General features: G+C 40.8%; 1 protein-coding gene and 1 long non-coding RNA gene across 34 annotated transcripts in view; one reads left to right on the top strand and one right to left on the bottom strand.

Annotated features, from left to right (window-relative positions):
• CORIN (corin, serine peptidase) overlaps positions 1–22,136 on the bottom strand; it is a 286,238-nt gene that overhangs the window by 62,870 nt on the left and 201,232 nt on the right. For all 33 annotated transcript variants that reach the window (XR_010601891.1, XR_010601892.1, XR_010601894.1 and 30 more), the window contains 2 exons: positions 17,927–18,158; positions 11,469–11,614 (listed from right to left, as the gene is read on the bottom strand). Coding sequence is in view for 29 of the 33 variants with exons in the window: in XM_065598101.1 (XP_065454173.1) it covers positions 11,469–11,614; positions 17,927–18,158 (378 nt within the window). In the remaining 4 variants the exon portion in view is untranslated. The remainder of the gene's footprint in view (positions 1–11,468; positions 11,615–17,926; positions 18,159–22,136) is intronic.
• On the top strand, positions 1,875–10,438 carry LOC135983993 (uncharacterized). The gene is made up of 2 exons (XR_010601896.1): positions 1,875–4,218; positions 7,285–10,438. It is a non-coding gene; the product is annotated as an uncharacterized LOC135983993 (long non-coding RNA).

Raw genomic sequence — 22,136 nt, 5'->3', positions numbered from 1 at the left:
AAACAAAAATAATTATGTTGACTATCACTGCTTGGGGATAAAGTCTGCTGTGAGTAAATTCATTTGAGTTCACTGGGCATGCCATCTTGGAGCAGTTCATTCTTGGATTCATCACATACTGTAAGGTAGCTGTTTTGGGGAGGTTAAATGATTCAATACTGTAGTGTTTTTGCCAGCTATAGTTTAAGTGGGCAAATCACCTATATTCTGTAATCATTAATAGGACTCCGTGTCTGTCACGGAGGTTGCGGAAGTCATGGATTCCATGACTTTCCGCGACCTCTGTGACTTCTGCAGAGGCCATTGTGGCTGACCCCAGGGCTGCCCAAGCAGCTGGTTCAGGGGACAGCCACACCACCGATGCTGGAGCAGCTCTGCAGCCAGCCGCTCAGGCAGCCCTGCTGCCAGCTGCACCGGCTGCTAATGGCCCCCAACAGTGGTCCCCAGGGCGGCCGGAGCAGCCACTGCTCTGACAGCCACCAGCAGTGGAGCGGCTGGAGGGGGCCCCCCAGGGTGCCCTCCCTGGGGCGGCTGGAGAAGCGGCCCCCAGGGTGTCCTCCCTGCAGCAGTACTCCCTCCCCCCCGCAGCAGCCTCCCCAAGATTTAGTCAGGGGTATTTATAGTCTAAGTCATGGACAGGTCACAGGCCGTGAATTTTTGTTTACTGCCCGTGACCTGTCCATGACTACTTACTAAAAATACCCATGACTAAATCGTAGCCTTAATCATTAAAATTTAAAAGGATCTCAAAGGTCTAATTTATTTTGCTGTAGTGTCCTTCCGAAATATTTATTATAGTATTTTAAACTTTCCAAGAAGGCTTGTCTTTCTAACTAACATTGGCAGCTGGTGCAAATCTTTCATTAAACAAATATGAAATATTAGCAGTGAGCCAGCCTAAGGATAACTTTGATAGCAGTGCTTTACTAAGCAATTAGGCTATTTATAAAGGAATAACTATCAGTATACATTTCTCTTTTGATTTGTTCTACAAGGGTGTCTAACCCATACTGTCAGTGACAAGATAATAAATGGACAGCCTGGTAGTCAGCCCAGTAGCCACATTCTATTTTACTAATTTAACTGAGATGTTCCTGAAAGGGACTTTAAAGGAGATGCTGAAAAAATGTGTGCACCCAATTTAACTCTGTAAACATTTCACAACTGTTTTTAAACATTAATTTAAAAATGTATCCAATTACATCCTACCACTCAAAACCAAAGTTTTTACTCCACACAGAGGAGGGATAGAAGTTAATTTATACACTGCAGATTAACACCACATTATTTTTCCTACAACTGGGGATTTTCACTAGGATTCCTTGCAGCAGAAGTTTGATTTTATTTCCCCTATATAGTACCTTCTATTAATGGATGATTATTTTACCCCACCAGATTGCTGCAGGGCATAGCTTAAGGCTGAATTTACTCTTATGTCTTCTAGCTTCTCAATATAAACTATTTTATTATTATTACATGATTTATGCATATCTTTCACGGTGATTTGGGCACACAGACATTGGTGCAGAGTGTGGAGTACAGGAAGTAATATGTTCTCACTGTCCTGGTCCACTCAGAAGACTGTCAGTCATATTCTGCACTAACCAGGCCAGTCCAGGTAAGGCATGTTGCATTATCCTAGTCTAGAGATAACGAAGTTGTGTACAAATGGAGTTTGGTCCATACTGTGAAGGTATAAAAAAAAGGTGGATTTGCTCACTAATGCAATCTTAGAATCCAGGAAGCAACAAAGACTTTATAAAAACAACAAGGAGTCTGGTGGCACCTTAAAGACTAACAGATTTATTTGGGCATAAGCTTTCGTGAGTAAAAACCTCACTTCTTCGGATGCATAGCTATGGTTTTTACTCACGAAAGCTTATGCCCAAATAAATCTGTTAGTCTTTAAGGTGCCACCAGACTCCTTGTTGTTTTTGTAGATACAGACTAACACGGCTACCCCCTGATACAAAGACTTTATAAGGCCTCCTGAATGTGAACCAAATTGGTGATCTGCAGATAAACACCTTGGATGCAGCTATACCCTTTGATGAACCATCAAATGCTTCCCTACCCAAGTCAGCATCCTATCTTTCTTATCTAGCTGGATTGTAAAACAACTGGCTTTAAACTTTCAGAGTAGCAGCTGTGTTAGTCTGTATCCGCAAAAAGAACAGGAGTACTTGTGGCACCTTAGAGACTGTGGAAGCAGAGAAAGAACTGACAGGAAGGGGATTGCAATGCATGACAGTTTGTTAGCAAGAGTCAGGCTAACTGTAACCCTAATTACGCAAGATTTGTAGAAGCGAGGAATGTGTCAGGCGAGTGGGAAAGAACTGTGTGAGAAGTTGTTGCGACCTTGTGTAGATAATGTGTAGATAATATGGAATGTAGACTAAGAGTTTACATTAGTGAGCAAAACAAGATATCAGAATGACCTATGTATAAACAAAATGCAGCTGTTGCTCATTATTGTCTGTAACAAAAGGTATAAATGCTTGCTGTAATTGTTTACCTGTTGAGAGACCTGTTTAGCTCTCTCCCCCTATGCAGTTGATAGAGAGAAAATAAAGTATCTGATTTGCTATACCCAAACAAAAAGTGAGAACTCTGTTATTCTCTGACAATTTGGGGGCTCGTCCGGGAGGGCAACGCCCACAGAAGCACCAGCAGCTGCTACGGATCGTTCCCCTTCGAACCCCATGGCACCACAATAGAGGTAGGAGACCTTTTGAAATCTTTATTGGGGTGTCGGAGGAGGACTGTCCGTGGGGCCGTCTGTCCCTGTTGGGCTCACGCCATCCGAACTTATTGACTGTGCATCAAGGTCAGATGCAGAGCGGTTCTGGGGAATTGTTTTGCCGCCCCCAATAAGGTAGTTGTATGCAGTTCTGGGGACCTGTTAGTTTGGCTGCCCCCATTATGCATATGAGAGATGCATAGGTATGCACCGGTGCAGAGGGGTTGTTACCGCCTCAAGAGGGGTTGTTACCGTCTCATAGTGTAGATGCATCCTGGTACTTGGGAATAGTACCTGGAAATAGAGGCCTTGGGGGGATGTGTGTGTGTGTACACACCAGTGTGAATTGAGAGTTACCGGAAGACGCCCAGAGTACTCTGCGAAGTCTTTTGGCTCGTGACCACAACTACTCTAACGCAAGCCCGGTAACTAGAGGATCTTTCAGGAGATCCGACCCACGGTGGGCTAACTCGGCCTGGCATCATCCGGCGAGGAGGCTACCTGGGTCTAGGAGTGTGTGAACCCATCTTCCCTCCCCTTTTCCTCTCTGTGTGAGCCACTGACAGTCTGATCATCTCACTGGATGCAACAGAGTAAGCGGCGCCGTCTTTCTGAGACTAGCCGACGCTCTTTGCTGAAGGGAGGTGTAGGAGGGTCGTGGCCATCCTCGTTAGCCTCTCCTGTGTGAGTACCCTGTAGGGAGAGATCCTTAGTTTATGTGCTGCTAGTGCGGACAGGGCATCCTCCCTGTGTGTGTGATTGGAAAATGGGTGGGAGACAGTCTAAGCATTCCCTCTCACCCCCTAAGGGTACCCCAGCTTATTTCATGTACGTACATTATGGTCCTAAAACCTGCAGATATTTAGAGAATTGGAATCATTACACGCGTCAAAATTCATCTAAACAATGCTCACTAGAAGGTACCTTCAATCTAGATAAGATCATACATCTCAGAGGAGCTTTTAATCACCAAAAAGCCTCTGACACACAATGGGAGCAATTTGTCTATTGAGGAAAGGAACGGGTTAATTTGAAATTCAGCTTGGTCCAGAGATAAAGAGAAAGTTAATCTGCGTTCAAGGTCAAGAATCAATGCAGACCAGGCTAAGTACAAAGAAAAACTGCTTTCGGCTCCAGCTGGCTGTGAAAAAAAATATAGACAGAGTCAAACCAAAGGCAATACAAGTTACAGTGCTGAGATTACATTTGCAAAGCTTAACTGTCCAGTGAGATCCAACAGTCTGCCTTTGCGACCCTGGAGCTGGCGTGGTTTGGAGATGCTGAAGAAGCCTCCAGGCAGCCGGCCTGGACTGGAATCACTGAAAAGACGCCCCAGGAGACCCCAGGGTGTAAAAGAACTGCCCTCCCAAGAGAGGAAGCAAGTTGGAGATTGCACAGCACCTTCTCTGAACGTTATACACAGACGTGGCCAGTCTGGACATACGTGTGTGAATATGAAAGTGTGCCTCTCAGCTGCAGTAAGTCTGAGAACCGGAGAGGGATTTAGCATTCCTCTCTCCACCCCGGTTGACCAGGAAGGGTGTCAGGTGGATCTACCCCAGTCGTAGCAGGACTGGGCAATAGAGAAGTTGGAGTAATAGGAAGAGTTATGTACTTGATAACTAGAATTGAGCAATTAAGAGCATAGATAATGAACCAGGCAGCAGCTCAACCCTACGCCCAGGGCAAGTTGCAAGCCTTGAGACAGGACTTCCAGGCAGAAAAGGAAGCACTGGCTAAGCAAGTACCGGTCCTTCAGGGACTTGTCAGAATTTAACCATTTGTGTTTGCATATGCTGTAACAGCAGTGTGTTTGCCACAAGAGAAAACTGAATAGTTAAACACCAATGAGCCATGCATTTTGCCCAGGTGGCAAGCCTCACGAGGGAGGACTCGGGTAGCCTTGTGAGTAAGAATGTTTAAGGGAAGAGACCAGGAAGGGTGGGGCTAGTTGAGAAGCCCACCCTCCTAGCTAAATTGGTAGTGAAAAAGCCGGTGCCCATGGAAGGGATGGTTCAGCGAGAAAAGCAGGATCGGGCCCAAGCGGGCAGGCAACAGATAGAGAGATTGGAAAACAGGTTGGAATCTTTGAGGGCATAGTGGAAGGAAAGGAGTAAGTAATTATAAGCATGGGGATTTCAAATCCCCAGGATAATAACTGGAATGGTAAAATGTGTGTAAGACAGAGTCTTTGTACCAAGGTGCAAGGCTCTCCTTTCTTCTGCAGAATAAAGCAACTCTTCCTTATCCCTGTCTGGCTGTTATTGGCTCTCAGCTAGGTGGATCCGATATTTCGGTGACAGTTACTGGCGACTCCAGTTAATGAATTTCTGTCTTATACATTTGGGCGTTAGGTGTGTGGACGGAACTGAGCCTCTCATTCATACTTCCTCAGAGTGGAAGCCATCGCGTGCGATGAAGCTCTGAGGTCTAATTGGGATCCTTCTGTCCCGGTCCCCTGTAGCGGTCAGTATTAGTAGAAATTCCTGTAATAAGATCCTATTAGGCCATAATTCCCTCTGTTCTCTGTGTAATTTTCTGTTAGTGTCAGCAGGCAGATGAGTGGGTCTCTGGTAAAACCCTCTGAGGATAGCCCTTTAGATTATATGTTAAGTAAATGGCCTTTACCCGGTGTTTAGAAAAGAATGTCGAAGAGACGCTTGTTGCAGCTTTGCACCCAGGATTGGCCAGCCCTGGGCACTGATTGGCCCGAATCCAGATCTTTTGACATTCCGACTTACTTAATTCCCTTGCGCCTGGTACAGGAAAACCAGGCACCGGGACAAATAGATTATTGGTTTTTGTGGGATCTGTGTTTTATAAGTTTGAGATGAATTGGTATTGTTTAAAGTTGCAAAAACTGAGAATACTTTTGCCAAACACAGGAAACTAGTGTTGTTTAATATGGTATTTAGCATTTAATCCTTAAGGTGACTTAATGCTTTACAAGTTTTAAAATGTTTTAACTAAAGACCAAAGGTTGTGGCTGCAGCAGGGTAGTCAAAGCCAGGAGAATAAAAGATTTGAATTTGTTTTTGGGTAACAAAATAGCAGATAAAAGATCTGGTAAAGAGAGAGAAGGACAGTGCCCCTGGCTCTGTGTGGTCGAGCTGTCACTTTACTAGGGGTGCATGGAGATTTTGTAAGCACAAAAGAAATAGTTACACCTTGTGTAAAAATTGATGTGGCTAGTATTATGGAAATTGAATTGTGGAGAGGATGTGCATTTTCCCCAGAATATGTGCAGTGTATATTGTAGTAGAGGTAAAAGAAATGCAAACCTACCAATATAGGTTGTGTTGTCTTTTTCAGATCACTGTGTGTTTGAAAGCAGACATGAGAAGTAAAAGGCAATCAAAAGTCTGGGAAAGTTAATTGTGTCCCTTTTTAAGTAAGAATCTTTAAGCTGTGGATAGCTTTGGATCTGGAAGCAAGCCAGAAAGCATCCGTATTAATGCAATTTTCTAACTAATAAGGTAGAAGCCACTGAAACCTGGGCTGCCTATGAAACAAATACAAGGAAATATGGGGTAATTCCTCTGTTTTGTCTAAAATCAATAAGAGTATGTGTATATAAGGGAAATATTTTAAGCAATGATTGACTACCCAGAAGGGGTAGACCTCTGTTCTTTTGTCTTTCAGATCATCAGAGAAAACGGATGCCAGCTGAACAGCATTCAATGTACCATGCATTTACTGGTACAATAGGAATTATTTTTGTGTTCTATGTCCTGTCTTTGGTGTTTGTCTTGTGGCCAGAATTGTTGGGTTTAATATTTTCATAAAAGACAGTCTAGTTCAAAATTAAATAGAAGGGTTAAATCAAAAAGCAGATACTTGTTTTATTCAACTTGGAATACAAAGTGTTTGGATAAATCAGGAAAATGTGATATATTAAAGTCTAATACATTTGCTTAAGTAAGAAAAAGAAACTTCATTGGCCAGATTTTTTTAATTGAAAAATTGTTGTTAAAATTTGCATACCAATAGTCTTTGGAAGCAAGGACATGGAAGGTTAACCCACTCCCCATATTGCACCTGGGCTCCTTCTGGCTACCTCAGATTTCTAGCCAGAAGGTGGGGAGGGAGGAAAGCTACTGGACACCAGAGGTTGTACCGAGTGGATTCCTCAAAAGTGGGTGTGCTTGTCCTGGTTTGTTGCTCCAAAGCTCTGTAATAAAGTTATTTTACTGGAAGGGTGTACATGGCATACATTGAGTAATAAGACTAATGTACTGTATAATGGCAATGTGTATGTGTTCATTGTTGGGAAAAGGTGTATGAGTGAAGAGTGGAAGTTTCCTTTGTAGGTTAAAAGAAGCCAAGAAGGGAAAAAGGAAAAAGAACAGAATGAGTTAACTGGAAAAAATAGCTAGCAAGCTCAGTCCAAATATAAGACGCTGGCCCCATCCAAGGACACTGCCCACAGCTAAGACTTGGCTGACAGCCAAGAAAAGGGGGGGCCTGAATGTGCCCAAACAACTATGAGATCTGCAAAACACTGCCAGGCATTAATGAAATGTGTTAGGTTTCTTTTCTCACAGATAAAAGAAGTGCTACCCAAAGACCCTAGCTGCCCTGCCGTTCATTGAAACAAGGAGACTGAATCTATGTAAAGTCCATCAACAAAAGACTGCTTTGGCTCCACACTGGAAAGGCCCTTTCCAAGTCCTGTTAACCACCAACACCGCTGTGAAGTGCCAAGGACTGCCTACCTGGACCCATGCTTCTCACTGTAAAAAGATCCCTCCACCTCGGGAGGACTCTCCGACTGATAAGCCTTCTAGCTCTGCTGTGCCTTCTGGACAGCAGGAAAATGGAAAAAAAGACAAGGTGAAGTGCTAGTAACCTCTCCCTTGTCCACTGACAGACCTATTGTGCCTTTGGATTTTTCTAGAAGAAGCAAAACCATTACAGGGTGATGTGCTAGTAACCTCTCCCCTGTATGATGCTAAACCACACTGTTTCAGGAAAAGAGACGAAGGAACACTTGCTTCATTGAAACCACGAAGTCCAGGGATTCCTAACTACAAGAGACATTTAGACCTGACCCTGGTGAAGAAACAAAGAATTATACACTGGCAGGAAGAAACTTGTGGGACCTATGCTTGGGAACGTGGTATTGATTGGATTTTGGGGTTTATTCTACAGGCTGCGCCCTGTGTTTTGGATAAGTCCTTCAGCATGTATTGCCCTCCCTAATTGGATTTTAAATTATAAGTACCAAAGGCACCTTGTTGCCATTGCCCCTGCCATCTCCTCCATTATACTATTACCCCTGTAACACATCCAAATACAGACAATGCCATATATTTGATAAAACCAATGGCCAAGGCCTTCACACTTTAGTGATTTATTTAAATATTGTTTGAAATTTTTTTTTAAGGTTCAGGATATCCCATATAAGTGAACAATTGAATGGAAAAGAATGGATCCGTGGAGATAAAATTATATGATATCACTACCAGTGAACCCCAAGAATCTGTAATTGCAATTGATGGGTTCTATAGCGAATGTTCCTGGAATTTGCACTGTGTTAAATGAGAGAGGCCCTTATTGTTATTTGGTCACCCAATTAGTGAACAATTAAACGAATACCCAGAGTTTGTTTTGCCACTGGAAATTTTACCTGCATAGAAATTATTCCAGTGACTAATAATGTGACCTGTACCTTATTGCAATACACCCCTTCTTATGCCATTAATATCAATGCCTCCCGGAAGTACATAAAGGTGTTCAACCAACAGATGTGGTATAGTACTACACCAAAGAGAGATGTATTAGGATATCAATGGACTGTGATTAACACTACACTAGGGACTGTTAAATTTTCATTGCCCTTATCCAGTTTCCAGATTACCTCTACATACCCAAATTGCTCACAGGGGACTGCCATTAGATTAGCACAACAGAGGGCTTGAGTTATTTCTTCTAGAAAGAAGAGAGACTTGACCGGATCCCTATGGGATGGGGCCAATAGTGCAGCAGCAGTTTGGAATATTTTTAAGAACCAAGAACATGATGAGAAATTGGGGCAACTAGAGAACGCCATTGGCCTTGTTTCTGGAGCACAACTAACCCAGGTGCAGGCTGGAGTTGGTGAGTTACATGTTATTTCCGCCCTTAGTTCTATGACCCAGAAGTTGCTGACAGAGATGGTATTGAATATTACTGAGGCTGGGAAGGCATTGCAGTGGGATCTAGCATGTTCAGAAATTCGGGATTTCCTGAATGACCAGCTAATGGCCATTCAGAATGATCTACAGCATCAGGCTTGGCCCACTGCCCTTACAGACACATCAGGAGTACCATCTGATCTGTGGCCATGGAGACATACTTGGAGACTTTCTGGGTGGAAGTGCAGATGTTCTCGGGGTTCCTTCCAAGCATATGGACCGGTTGGGAGGGGGTGGGCTCCCACATACCGAAACCTGCCGGGTCCATGGGGAGGATGCATGTGGGTAATTCACCGAGACATCTGGAAAATTAGACTACCTGGCATGCCCAATCGATTTTTAGTCAGTGCTCCTGGGATTACACCTGACATTTGGATAGGGTTAGGGAGTCAATGGACATTTTGGCCGTTAGAACCCCCACAGCTTCAGTGTATCCATAAACTGAAGCCAGGAGCCGTTGTTACTTTTCATGACTACGTTTGCTGGGAAGGTAGGGGACAAGGAACTACCCTGACAAGACACTTACTTTTTCAAGCTAATGATAGCTGTGTGTATGTTAAAGCCACCACATTGCAAGACATACATTTTAATCTCATTACCACTGCAGGCAATCATATTATTTACTGGCCTGCAGATAGAATTTTGCAAGTAGCCCTTAGGTTCCAGATACCCTTTAATTGGACTAGTTTAGTACCTGATCGATTTCAAAATTTGCTTTCACTGTTACCAGAGGTTCAGAAAATCTCTGAAATACAAGGGCAAATTCACATGCTTCAATATATATATCAAGTTGAAAAGTAAGCCTTTCATACAGCTTATAGAGTGTCCACCTTATGTACTAAGTATGATGTATTGTGTTTTATGACTAAGACTGTACAACAACCCCATCATATTATCGCTATGGGAATGTTATTGGTTGTGTTGTTGTTAGGAGTATGTTATTGTTGTTGTAAAGGACGTAATAATAGTAATACCTTTCATGTCCATGCTCATCATGCATTGTCATTACACCCAATCAAAACCCCTAAGGTTAAAGCATCTGATGTAAAATCTGAATTCCAAAACTTAATGCAAATAGAGATTTAAGAATGTTTGTTGTACTAGTAGTACAAAAGGGGGGGTTGTGGAAGCAGAGAAAGAACTGACAGGAAGGGGATTGCAATGCATGACAGTTTGTTAGCAAGAGTCAGGCTAACTGTAACCCTAATAACACAAGATTTGTAGAAGCGAGGAATGTGTGAGGCGAGTGGGAAAGAACTGTGTGAGAAGTTGTTGCGACCTTGTGTAGATAATGTGTAGATAATATGGAATGTAGACTAAGAGTCTACATTAGTGAGCAAAACAAGATATCAGAATGACCTATGTATAAACAAAATGCAGCTGTTGCTCATTATTGTCTGTAACAAAAGGTATAAATGCTTGCTGTAATTGTTTACCTGTTGAGAGACCTGTTTAGCTCTCTCCCTCTATGCAATTGATAGAGAGAAAATAAAGTATCTGATTTGCTATACCCAAACAAAAAGTGAGAACTCTGTTATTCTCCGACAATACTAACTAAATTTGTTAGTCTCTAAGGTGCCACAAGTACTCCTGTTCTTTTTGTGGCTCTCATCTGTGATTAAATCTCAATCAGACACCAGGAGACTGTGGAGACATCTACATCTTAGTCAAATGAAAGGGAGATTAAAGAGTTGAGGGTAATAAGCATATTGCTGATACTCTAGCTCATGTCACCTCACTATCACAGCAAATAGCAAAGACTGACAAAAAATGAAAGGCAGGATGGAGTTGCCCGACTCCACAGCTGAGGCCTTTCAGTTAGGAGGAGCAACTGTACAACACCAGCCTCCCTCTCTTTATAGGGAATAAACAGAATCATTTAAAGGCAATTCCATTCATGTGTTCCAGACTCCTGATTTGCATCAACAATATTTGGTGAGCAATAGCATGGATGGGATCAAGACATCTGAGGTAGTCAGACGTTGTTGAAGTTGGCCTGATACAGTCCTTTCAGACCTTCCCCAAGAAGGAGAAAGAGAGCAGACAGTAGTTGGCAAGGACACTAACATCTGTAGAATTGGTTTCTTAAGCAAAGATTGGATCACAGCTTGTTTGTTTAGCATTGCCAAGATCTTGGCTCTCCCTTAGATAAACAGTAATGCTTCACAGCAGCAGGTTGGCAGGTCTGCAGGTAACTGGGCTCCTATGCAAATACAGGGAAGTGGGAGGTGTTTTGTTACCCAGACATCTCAAGTGTGGGTAATCAGAATAAGAGTAATTTTATCCTTCCCCAGAATAAAAGCTCTTCAATTTCTTAACAAAACTTTCTCCTAGATGTAAATAGATAATACGTAGTTGGAAGAAACAGGAATTCTCCCAAATCTGATTTTGAATCATTTGCACAGTATATTAGCCATACTGAGAGTTTAATTCACCTACTTGACATAATATAATTTAAAGAGGGTGTATTAAAGTATGAAATGGGATCACTAACTTATGGCAAGCGACAAATTTATATTCAATATCCAATTATAAATAATCTAACTAGTAACCTTCCACATCCTCATCAGGTGTTAGGCAGGTTCGGTTGTCTGAGTTTTCTTCTGGGAACTGAGTGCAATCTGTGTCTTCTGGCCACTGCAGGCCCACAATTCCAAGCACAGATTCACAGCGTTCTTTGGAATGCTCACACAGCGTCCTGGAGGAATGAATTGGAGAGGGTGAGTAAAGACATAGGGTGGAAAAACATGTCATGACAGGTTACCAACTATTGCTGGAAACTAGCACTCCTAGCTGAGGATTTGAAGATGGGGGAGGGGGGGAAGCTGTTAATCTTCCTTATATGACAGAAAACTTTTCTTACATGCATTTAATTTTCCTTAGACTAAAGAAAAATATATTAAAATGTTTCATCACTGCTGATATTTTTGTTAAGAAAATTATGGTAAGCAAACTATTACCTGAGTCATACCATAAAAGTCACAATAGCAATTGTAAAGTTTCTTACAAACACCCTTCACTCAGATGGAAATGACAGAGAAGCCTTTCTTAAAGCAAAAGATACTAAACTCCTTTCTATGCAGAGAGCTCAGGGAAAGATATTCTTCTAGAAGAAATTCTTAAATGAATCAGTGTAACAATACTATCAAGTATCAGAGGGGTAGCCGTGTTAGTCTGAATCTGTAAAAAGCAACAGAGGGTCCTGTGGCACCTTTGAGACTAACAGAAGTATTGGGAGCATAAGCTTTTGTGGGTAAGAACCTCACTTCTTCAGATGCAAGTCTTGTTGTGAGGTTCTTACCCATGAAAGCTTATGCTCCCAATACTTTTGTTAGTCTCAAAGGTGCCACAGGACCCTCTGTTGCTTGTAACAACACTAATGTTTCACAGCTACACTGAGACCATCCTCCTGAAGGATGCCAAAGCACTTCACAAAGAGCGTACATACTGCACCAATGAAATATTGCCTCTTGTGATGTGGAGGGTAGCAGCCATAGCACATTGCATAACAACTAGCAGGGAAAAGAAATTTTTGACCAGGGACACTGGATCATATGCCTTATCTTACAAAGAAGTGCCATAGGAACTTTTAAAGTTCATAGAGAACAGGCAGGTTCTGTATTTTTAAGGTCTCTTCTCAGAGACCCACTCACAGGCTGTAGTACACTATCTACTGCACAGATGGTTGCAGGGCTGAATCAACCCTGCCTGTATTTGAACCTGTGGTTCCAGGCTGTCTAGGGATTTCAAACCTGGAAAACAAAAGAGCAAAAGACTTCAGTGAATTTTGTAAAATGGTTTGAGACAACGTGACCTAGTTTTGAGGGTGTGGTCACTTTAACCATCAACATTTGTATCAGGCTATAGAGGCAAGAAAATTGTGTTGATTTTGAATATTTATTTTCCATCATAGAAACATAGGAATTGCCATAGCAGATCAAATCAATAGTCCATCTAGACTAGTATCCTGTCTCTCAGAATGGTCAGTACCAAATACTTCAATTGAATGGAAAGAAAACCCATAATTGGAAATTTTGCAATAACTTGTCTATAGGCGAAGCTTCCTCCTAACCACAGGCAATTATTGATTGGCTTATGTCCTGTATCAGGGGCTGATATAGCTATAAAAATTTTATTCTAGCTGAGTAACTGCAGATGATATTCTTATATTCATGGAATGGTCCAGTCTTTTTTTTGAATTTTACAAAGGTCTTTGTTCCAATTATATCTTTTTTCAGTGAGTTCCACAGGTTAATTGTGTATTGTGCAAAAAAGGGTTTTATTTTATCAGTTGTACATGTTGCCTTTCAACTTCAGTGAATGTACCCTTAGTTCTTATATTATGAGAAAGTTATTTAACAGGAAGGTCCAATTTACCTTCTCTATATTTTGTGTGCTTCTGTCACATCACCTCTAATTTGCTTCTTCTCTGTACTAAACAGCACTGATCTTTTTAATCTTGGCTCATATATGGAAGTCATTCCATGTTACTAATTATTTTCATGGTCCTTTTCTGGACGACTTCTCCTTCTGCTCTGTCACTTTTGAAAAGGAGTGACCAAAACTTAACATGCTGTTTAAACCAAGGTCATACATACTGTGCCAACAATGCATATACTGACATCATAATATTTTCAGTATTATTCTCAAATTTAATTTGGTTTGGGGGGCGAGTTTAAAAAAAAGAAGGTTTGTTTTTGTTTCTGTGCCTGAACCCTTCATTTAAATAGTAAGAATGAAGTGTGTATGTATTTTAGAGGTGTATGTGTGTACAGTGCATTCTGCAGAGAAAAGTTGCAAAATCAGTTGCCTGTGTGGCAAGAGCTGGAAACTAGAGTGGATAATGGCAGTCATCTTTTGTAAAGGCAAATGGCATCTGCATATTCTTTTTAGTTAGCCACAGAAAACTATTCAGCTATTTTACTTGTGACTGTAACAGGATTCACTTAGAATGAACTCTATTTCTGTGCCCACTTGAAATGAGGCACAGTGTACTATAAAGAGATTCATTTTATAAGAATGGTCTTCAATCAACTTGCTTTGTTATGGCTCAGCAGTAATCTGTTTCCTTTTAGATGTGCCTCTCCTCCAAACAAGCTTACTACTCTGTGTTGATTCAAATCACATTTGAACAGTTGACCTACATTGTTTTTTAGTTTGGCCTCAACATTCTGAATTCCAGAGTTTTCTGCTCTCCTTATTTTCTGATGACAGCCAGAGCCATGAAAACAATAAAGTAGATTTTAAAAGTTTTGGTCTAGTTTACTGAAACATCTGAGTAACTTGTGCCTTCAACATGTCCCTGCTCCTTCAACCTCACCCCTTCAAAAAACCAACCTTCTCTCGGAGGAGACAGTTTCCAATAATTGCCGCAAGACATTCAGTTTTAATTTTGGGGGAATAAGTAAAATGCAGTTAACATGTCAAATAGATGTCTGAAGCCAATAACAGTGCAGATGTTAGCTCTTTGCAATATAGCAAGAAAAAACAGCACATGATTTAGAGGAACAATAATATTGCCTTTTGCTGTTCCAATAAAATGTCTTCCTTCTGGGGTACTGGATGGATTAGAGGCTTGGTAACAGAATACAGAGGCTTTTTTTTACTTCTAGGTCACTAGTTCAAACCTGGTCTTGGTTGTATTGACCAAGGTTGACATTTGCTGGCTATTTGGCAGTGTGTGTGAAATGAACTGGTGGTCTGAATCTTGTTCTTAGTTAATAGGCAACCACAACAAAGTGGAGACAAACTACCACACTAGTTTGGCAGAGCCAACAGAAAGTCCAAGGAAGAAATGGGTAGCAGAGAACAAGGATGATGGTCACTGGCAAAGCAGTGAGGCAGCTCTCTCTATTTTGTATTAAATCAGGGACTTCAGTTTCCAGGATTTTCAATCTAGCACCTTCCATAAATATTAAACTCATTTAAAAGTAAACTGAAATAAAAGTGGTGTAACAAGACCCCAGAGGGCCCTCTTGCAAGAATAAGTAAGGGACCCCCTTCCCAATTCCACCCCCAACACCTCACCCACTGAGCTCCAACACTCCCTACTCACCCCATGCCATAGGAGCTAAATTGGAGTGAGTGGCATTGTGACCCCATTTGCCAGGTGAAGTGTCAGAGCATTGCACCACTTGCACCACTGTAGCTACGCCACTACGAAATATTTCCTTGATCTCTGCAAAATGCCATTAATTCAAATACAGGGGTGACACTGCACAAAATGATGGGAACATCTAAATGACATCAGTCGTGAGGAAATTTAGTCTTCCCAGAAATCTGTTGCTGCCAGCACATTCTTTATGCCACAGACCTGATTGATCAAACAATCAAAATCACTAGAAACTACTTGCAAATAAAAATAATGTAATCTCAAAATCTTGGCAGGGAAGCTCTGAATGTGGAGGGCTTGAAGGATCATGCCCTTTGTCGCTGCAGAAGTGCTATGTACTGTTCAGTTAACAGGACCAGGGCTGATACCACAAATGCCTTATTAAAGGTGAGTCACATTGCACAGAATTTGAAATCATACATGACAGATCAGTAAGTTGCCTCAATAATAGCCATCTTAATTTTCAAAAACTGGTTCAACGTGTTCCCTTTATTATACGTGACCTTCTTCAAAGTCTTCTACACTAAAAATAAAGCATAATGATCAAAATAATAATGAAAAGGTGATAAATTAGGTGCTCTTCATAAAGCAGGGGCATATGTTATATACCTAGAAAACAGAAATAAAATTGCTGATCAGTATTACCTAGAATAGAAAACGGAGCTGAGTATCCCCAATGTCAATAAATCTTATATTCATCAGATGGGTATATGTTATAACAGATGTATGATTACAATGTGAATTTGAAATCCAAGGTTGTAAATTGCACTTGGACTTAGAAAGTTTATCGCAGGGAAAATTACATTAGCTGAATTTTGTTTAATGTTTACAGAAAAAGACAGGTCAAATACAAAGTGTATGCACTATTCAAACCAATTAATCACTGCTATCATTGAACAAGGGTGTGCTTAATTTGTAAAGGCTGAAGCAGATTCTAGGAAAATAGTCTATTCTTAGAATTTTCCAAGGGAAAGTAAATAAATAGTCTGCTTTTTAAGAGCTTCAGACAGCAATTAAATATTTAAAAATACATAATTTATATTTCTGTCTCTTGCATTTACCCAAGTTAAATCACAGTCCACTAGGATGAATCCATTTCTTTATAGCTTCCAAATAATTTTTTTATTTCTATCTATTACTGTGTCCAAAGTTCTTCCTAAATCAGTATAATCTGTGAATCAATCAAATATAACAATTTACTACTTAGTCCATATTTTAATGGCAACACTTAACATTACAAATCCCAATGCTGATCCCTGTGGTAACTTCTCTTGATAAAAATAATTCTGTTTATGATCTAGGATAGGACAGAAAAACTCGAGACCTATATGAAAATAATTCTACTAACATTAGTTTTTTGTAAAGCTGTTTTTTTTAAAACAACTGAAATTTTGTGACTAAAGCTAGTATTATTAAGCCCCTAATTTGCTAGGTAGACAAAGACAATCCCTCCCTGCCCTGAAGAGCAGTCAATCTAATTGTTGTCCCTTTATTTAAAAAAAAAAAAAACAACAACTATGCAACAATTAATTCTGGCTTTTAAAAACTGGGATGACTTTTAAAGAAAAGGTTTTGGTTATCACACACGTGGACTATGTTTCAGCAGGTCACTTTAATAAGTCTTCCTGATCTGTTAGAGTTCGTCATTTAATTCGGTCTCTATACCATGTGCATTATTCTAACTTTCCAATTACAGTAGATTCCCATGTGGGAATTAAGCATATCAATTAGTGGTGCCTTATGAGTTTTCACTATGAATTATTATTAGCTTCCACTAGAAAATTGACAATGTTTCTTTGCCTAGTGATCAATTTGCCAACTTTAGAGGAATACCTCTAGATAGCCTCCCAGTGTTATAATGTAGGAAACCACAGGATACTGGTGTGCTCAAACAATTTTTACAGTGCGGGTGCTGAGAGCCTGTATATAATGGAAACCACTTCAAGCCAAAGGGTGTGGCAGCATCTCCAGCACTCCTAGTTCCAGCACATATGATAGGACACATACAGTAATTTTCAATACAGTCTTCTTTCAATTGAGACTTTAATATATTGGACCTTAGTGATACTTATTTAATAAGAAAACAGAAAAGTCCTTGCACTGATAGACTAAGAAGCATTTTAGTTTGTACATAAAAAACAATGGGGCAAAACTGGACTATATTTCTACAGTACTTGCTCTCCAATTTTGGAAAAGTGACCATCACATTCAAATATCGTCTTTCATTAGTTAATATTTGCTTTGAATATATAAAGCTTTCCATACGAGCTAAGCACTATTATGAATACTTGTATTTCTAGCTACACTCTTCATTTGCTGTGTGTTTTTATACCCCTACTATTGGTGCAATTCTTATCTAATATCTAACAAAGGATTAGAGCAATAGAATATTTTATAACAGGAGTTCTCAAACTGGGGGTCGGGACCCCTGAAGGGGTTGCGAGGTTATTACGGGGGGGTCGCGAGCTGTCAACCTCCACCCCAAGCCCCGCTTTGCTCCAGCATTTATAATGGTGTTAAATATATTAAAAAGTGTTTTTAATTTATAAGGGGGTCGCACTCGGAGGCTTGCTATGTGAAAGGGATCACCAGTAAAAAAAGTTTGAGAGCCACTGATTTATAAGATTGTATATACATAGTTTAAAATAGAAAACTTAATGGAATTGCTATTCTTTTACCTATGTCATTAAATATTTCAAAAACTTCAAAAAATAATCACACGTACATAAAGAAGTACACTCCTTTCACTTTGCAAAATATGGGCCCAATCCTGATCCTACTGAAGTCAAAAGCAAAACTTCTGCTGATTTCAATGGAAGCAGAGTTAGCCTTTAAGAAAGATACATATGGTGCTGAATGAAACTAGTCAAGAATCCAGTTAGGAAGCAATCACATTACCTGCAGGGTGGGATACGCTGATTCGTTTGAGGGTCACATTTTGGCACCAAGATTGTACAGGCAAAAAACATAAGGTACTTGTAGCAGTTAGTCTGAACCAAGGCTGGAAAAAGGGAAGATTCCCAGCTGATAGAGGCTTCCTTCTGAGTCCTATGGCCCAAGTAGTTTGGGTAGTTAGTATAGTTGTAAGGCAGGTTCATGCAGAGTTCCAGAGTAATTGGTTCACACTGACCTTTTGAAAGAAAAGAACACACATTCTGTAAAACGAGATGAAACCCAAAATAAATAATTACAAGATTCTGATTATTTAAACCGGTTATACTCTCTCTGGCCTCCTAAAGTAGGTCTTGTTTTACATAGCCCAAGGTGGCTTGTGGAGTTTCACCAAGTGACCATTAGCCTCTCTAATCTTTAATATAAAGATGTAGTTTATAATAACTACAGGTCCTTGAGTGCAGTGGTCCATATGAGATTAGTCACGTCAGCAAGGGAAGGAGACTTGGATCTCTACACAGCTAGTCAGTTAATCACAACCTTCATATTTATACTTACCAAGGTCTTTCTGTATCATAACTTTTGGACGCTCATTTATAAAAAGGAACAAATAAACTATTACATGAGCTAATTCTTTTCAGCTAATAACTCTTTAAACATCAAGAGTTTTTATGTAGAACTATCAAAATACAGCAGATTGGAAAGCATTCCATCAACATTCCTCCCACTCCCAAATTAACAAGACTGTTTAACAGAATAAAGAATATTATTTCTATTACACTGTACCCTGAAGCCCCGATCAAGATGGAGTCCCATTGGACTAGGCACTGTACAAACACATAGAAAGAGGCAGTCACTGCCCCCACAAGCTTACAGTTTAAGACAAGCAAATGTAATTAACAAAACAGGAAGATACATGGGGGGAGAACAAGGGTAACAAGTATGCACGGTCATGCAGGCTAGCTATATGTTTAATTAGCAGGTTTTGAGGGGTTTTATAACATAAATAGGGCTGGTCAGAGAATTATAAGTATTTCCCAAGAAAAACTGTTAAAGAAATGGAAAATCTGGACTTTAAAAAAAAAATTCATTTTATCAAAAGAAAAGGAAAAATATTTTAAAAATTAAAACAAATAATTCATTTTAATTCAATTTGAGATTAAAGCTTTCATTTAGAATTGAATCAAAATTAACATTTTGTTTCATTTAAATGAATATTTTTTTAAATGAAAATTTTCCAGGAAGAATTTTGTATCATTTGATACCCCATATTTCATTGGAAAAAAGTTTTGATTAGCTCTGTAAACAAACAAGATATGTTAATGATGTTAGTAATCTACGCTGGCCACATGCCTAGCCATTATCAGTTCACAGTTTACTGTAAGTATCATTATATAGGTGAGTCTTGAGGAGAGATTTGAAAGAAGATTCAGTAGTATCTGATAATCTTGTCTGACCTGACAGTTCCTAGTGCAACCTCCTTTAGCAGTCACCTCTCTAATACAAGAAAGACTCAGATGACAGTAGGAATTCCTGAGATCTAGTTTTGGTCTGTGTCGGACCTTGACACACACTGCCTTGACACACTGCCTTCATTCAACTGTGTATGTTGTGCCATGCAATGTAGTGTAGGGAGATCCAATTTTGGAGCATGTTAGGTTGTCCATTATGACCTGACTTGGTTGTGCACTAGCACAAGTCAATAGTATTTCTAAATTCATAAATGCATACAGCTGAAACCATACTTATTGCCCTTGAAGTTAAGTTGTTTTCTAGCTGAATCTAGATGGGAATGAGTGGCAAAAAGTTGTTGGCTCCCATGTGGACACAGAATCCATAGGAATCTTAACAGGGAATTCTCTATTTTGTATTTAAATTATCAACTATAACATGTAGTAGATTTAGGGGTTTTTTTCCTCATCCTCAACTGCAAGTAAAACACGTTTTATGTTTGGAAATTAAAACATAGCTCAGACTTAGAATTGACAGTAATTATGGCATAAAACCATGATGGAAACCTCTCAAGCCACCTTAGTCACATGATGTTAATGTGACAATACTGCCTGAAAATGTAAATATTTATAGCACGTATGGCAAGAATACTGAGAAAGGGTAAGGGGAGGTCAAATTCAATTCCAGATTCTCTTAATAGTGTGTGGTCTGGAATGAGATTATTTTGTGGAGTTGAGACAGATAAAAAGACCTGAAATTGATTTGCTTTGTGCACCTAGACAGCAAACTCTTGATTGCATAGAAGTATTTTTCTTGGGTTCTGAACAGCTTATTCATCTTACTGTTGAGTCTACGTATTTAGTGCTTACTATCATTCATTCCCCTCTAACTGCTTCACAGCTTAACTGATTCTTTGCACTATTGATCAACAGTATAACTGATAGACTCATGGAATAGTATAACAGTATAACTGATAGACTCATGACCAGTCACCTCTCACCTGTTGCTCTGTCCACCTCCATCTCTCTTCCATTTCTCACATTCACACATATAATCAGTTCATACACCTCCTCCGCCCCCCACCACATACACACAATCTTCTGCCTTTCTTCTTTGTCTCCAGCAACATCCACCCCAGCCCCCTTCCTTGCTCTCCTGCTGCTGCTTCTGGTATACCCCCTCCATCTATATCTTCACCTCCTGGTCCCTCCATCTCCTGGGTCTCTGAGAAACCTGATTCTTCACTTTCTGGCACTGCCTCTACCACTTCTCTTTCTTACAATGGTTTCTCCTCACACACATACATACACTGAATACACAACTGAATTTCTTCATATTGTTGAAATGTTTGCATTTATTTTCATAGTGTTCCTTTTTTTATGCATTGAAACAACGAGGAGTCTGGTGGCATCTTATTCATAGATTCTAGGACTGGAAGGGACCTCAAGAGGTCATCGAGTCCAGTCCCCTGCCTGCATTAAAGACTAACAGATTTATTTGGGCATAAGCTTTCGTGGGTAAAAAAACCCACTTCTTCAGATGCACGGAGTGAAAATTACAGATGCAGGCATAAATATACTGACACATGAAGAGAAGCGAGATACCTTATAAATGGAGAACCAATGTTAACAAGGCCAATTCAGTCAGGGTGGATGTGGTCCATTCCCCATCATTGATGAGGAGGTGTCAATACCAAAAGAGGGAAAATTGCTTTTATAGTGAGCCAGCCACTCCCAGTCCCTATTCAAGCCCAAATTAATGGTGTTAAATTTGCAAATGAATTGTAGCTCTCCAGTTTCTCTTTGAAGTCTGTTTTTGATGTTTTTTTTGTTGAAGGATGGCTACTTTTGAATCTGTTACTGAATGTCCAGGGAGATTGAAGTGTTCTCCTACTGGCTTTTGTATGTTACCATTCCTGATGTCTGATTTGTGTCCATTTATTCTTTTACGTAGAGACTGTCCGGTTTGGCCAATGTACATGGCAAAGGGCATTGCTGGCACATAGAATCATAGAATATCGGGGTTGGAAGGGACCTCAGGAGATCATCTAGTCAGGGCCGGCTCTAGGCACCAGTAAAGCAAGCAGTTGCTTGGTGCGGCAAATTTGCAGGGGCGCAAGAATCCAGCATGGGAGCTGAGAACCAACAGGGAGCCCTGGGAGCTGTAGTTCCTTGGTTAGCTCCCTGCCTATAGAGCCAGCCCTGGAGCAGGGAAAGAACTACATTTCCCAGTATTCCCTCGGCCGCAATTAACAGGAAAGGGAGGGGGAAGAAGTGTGGAACTGAAACCTCATGCTGCAGCTTGCTGTGAATGGTAGGGACAAAGTCAGCTCTAGGTTTTTTGCCGCCCCCCACCCCAGCCCTGGGCTCCCCCCGCAGCCCCATGTTGCCCCAGCCCTGGACGCTCCCCTGCCCACACCCCCTGCTGCCCCAGCTCTGGCCCCCACCTGCACCCCTCTGCTGCCCCAGCCCTGGGCTCTCCCCCCACCTGCATCTCCTGCCCCCCCCAGCCCTGGGCTCTTCTCCCCCCCACACATACCCGCAGCAAAAAACCTAGAGCCGTCCCTGCATCTAGTCCAACCCCCTGCTCAAAGCAGGACCAATCCCCAACTAAATCATCCCAGCCAGGGCTTTGTCAAGCCTGATCTTAAAAACCTCTAAGGCCACATGATGGCATATATCACATTAGTAGATGTGCAGGTGAATGAGCCCCCGATGCTGTGGCTCATGTGGCTGGGTCCTCTGATTGTGTTGCTGGAGTAGAT

The sequence above is a fragment of the Chrysemys picta genome, chromosome 5 (genome assembly GCF_011386835.1).
Source record: "Chrysemys picta bellii isolate R12L10 chromosome 5, ASM1138683v2, whole genome shotgun sequence".
NCBI classification, from domain to species: Eukaryota; Metazoa; Chordata; order Testudines; family Emydidae; genus Chrysemys; species Chrysemys picta.
The sequence above is the reverse complement of the archived record's forward strand: the minus strand, read 5'-3'. Positions and strand labels throughout refer to the sequence as shown.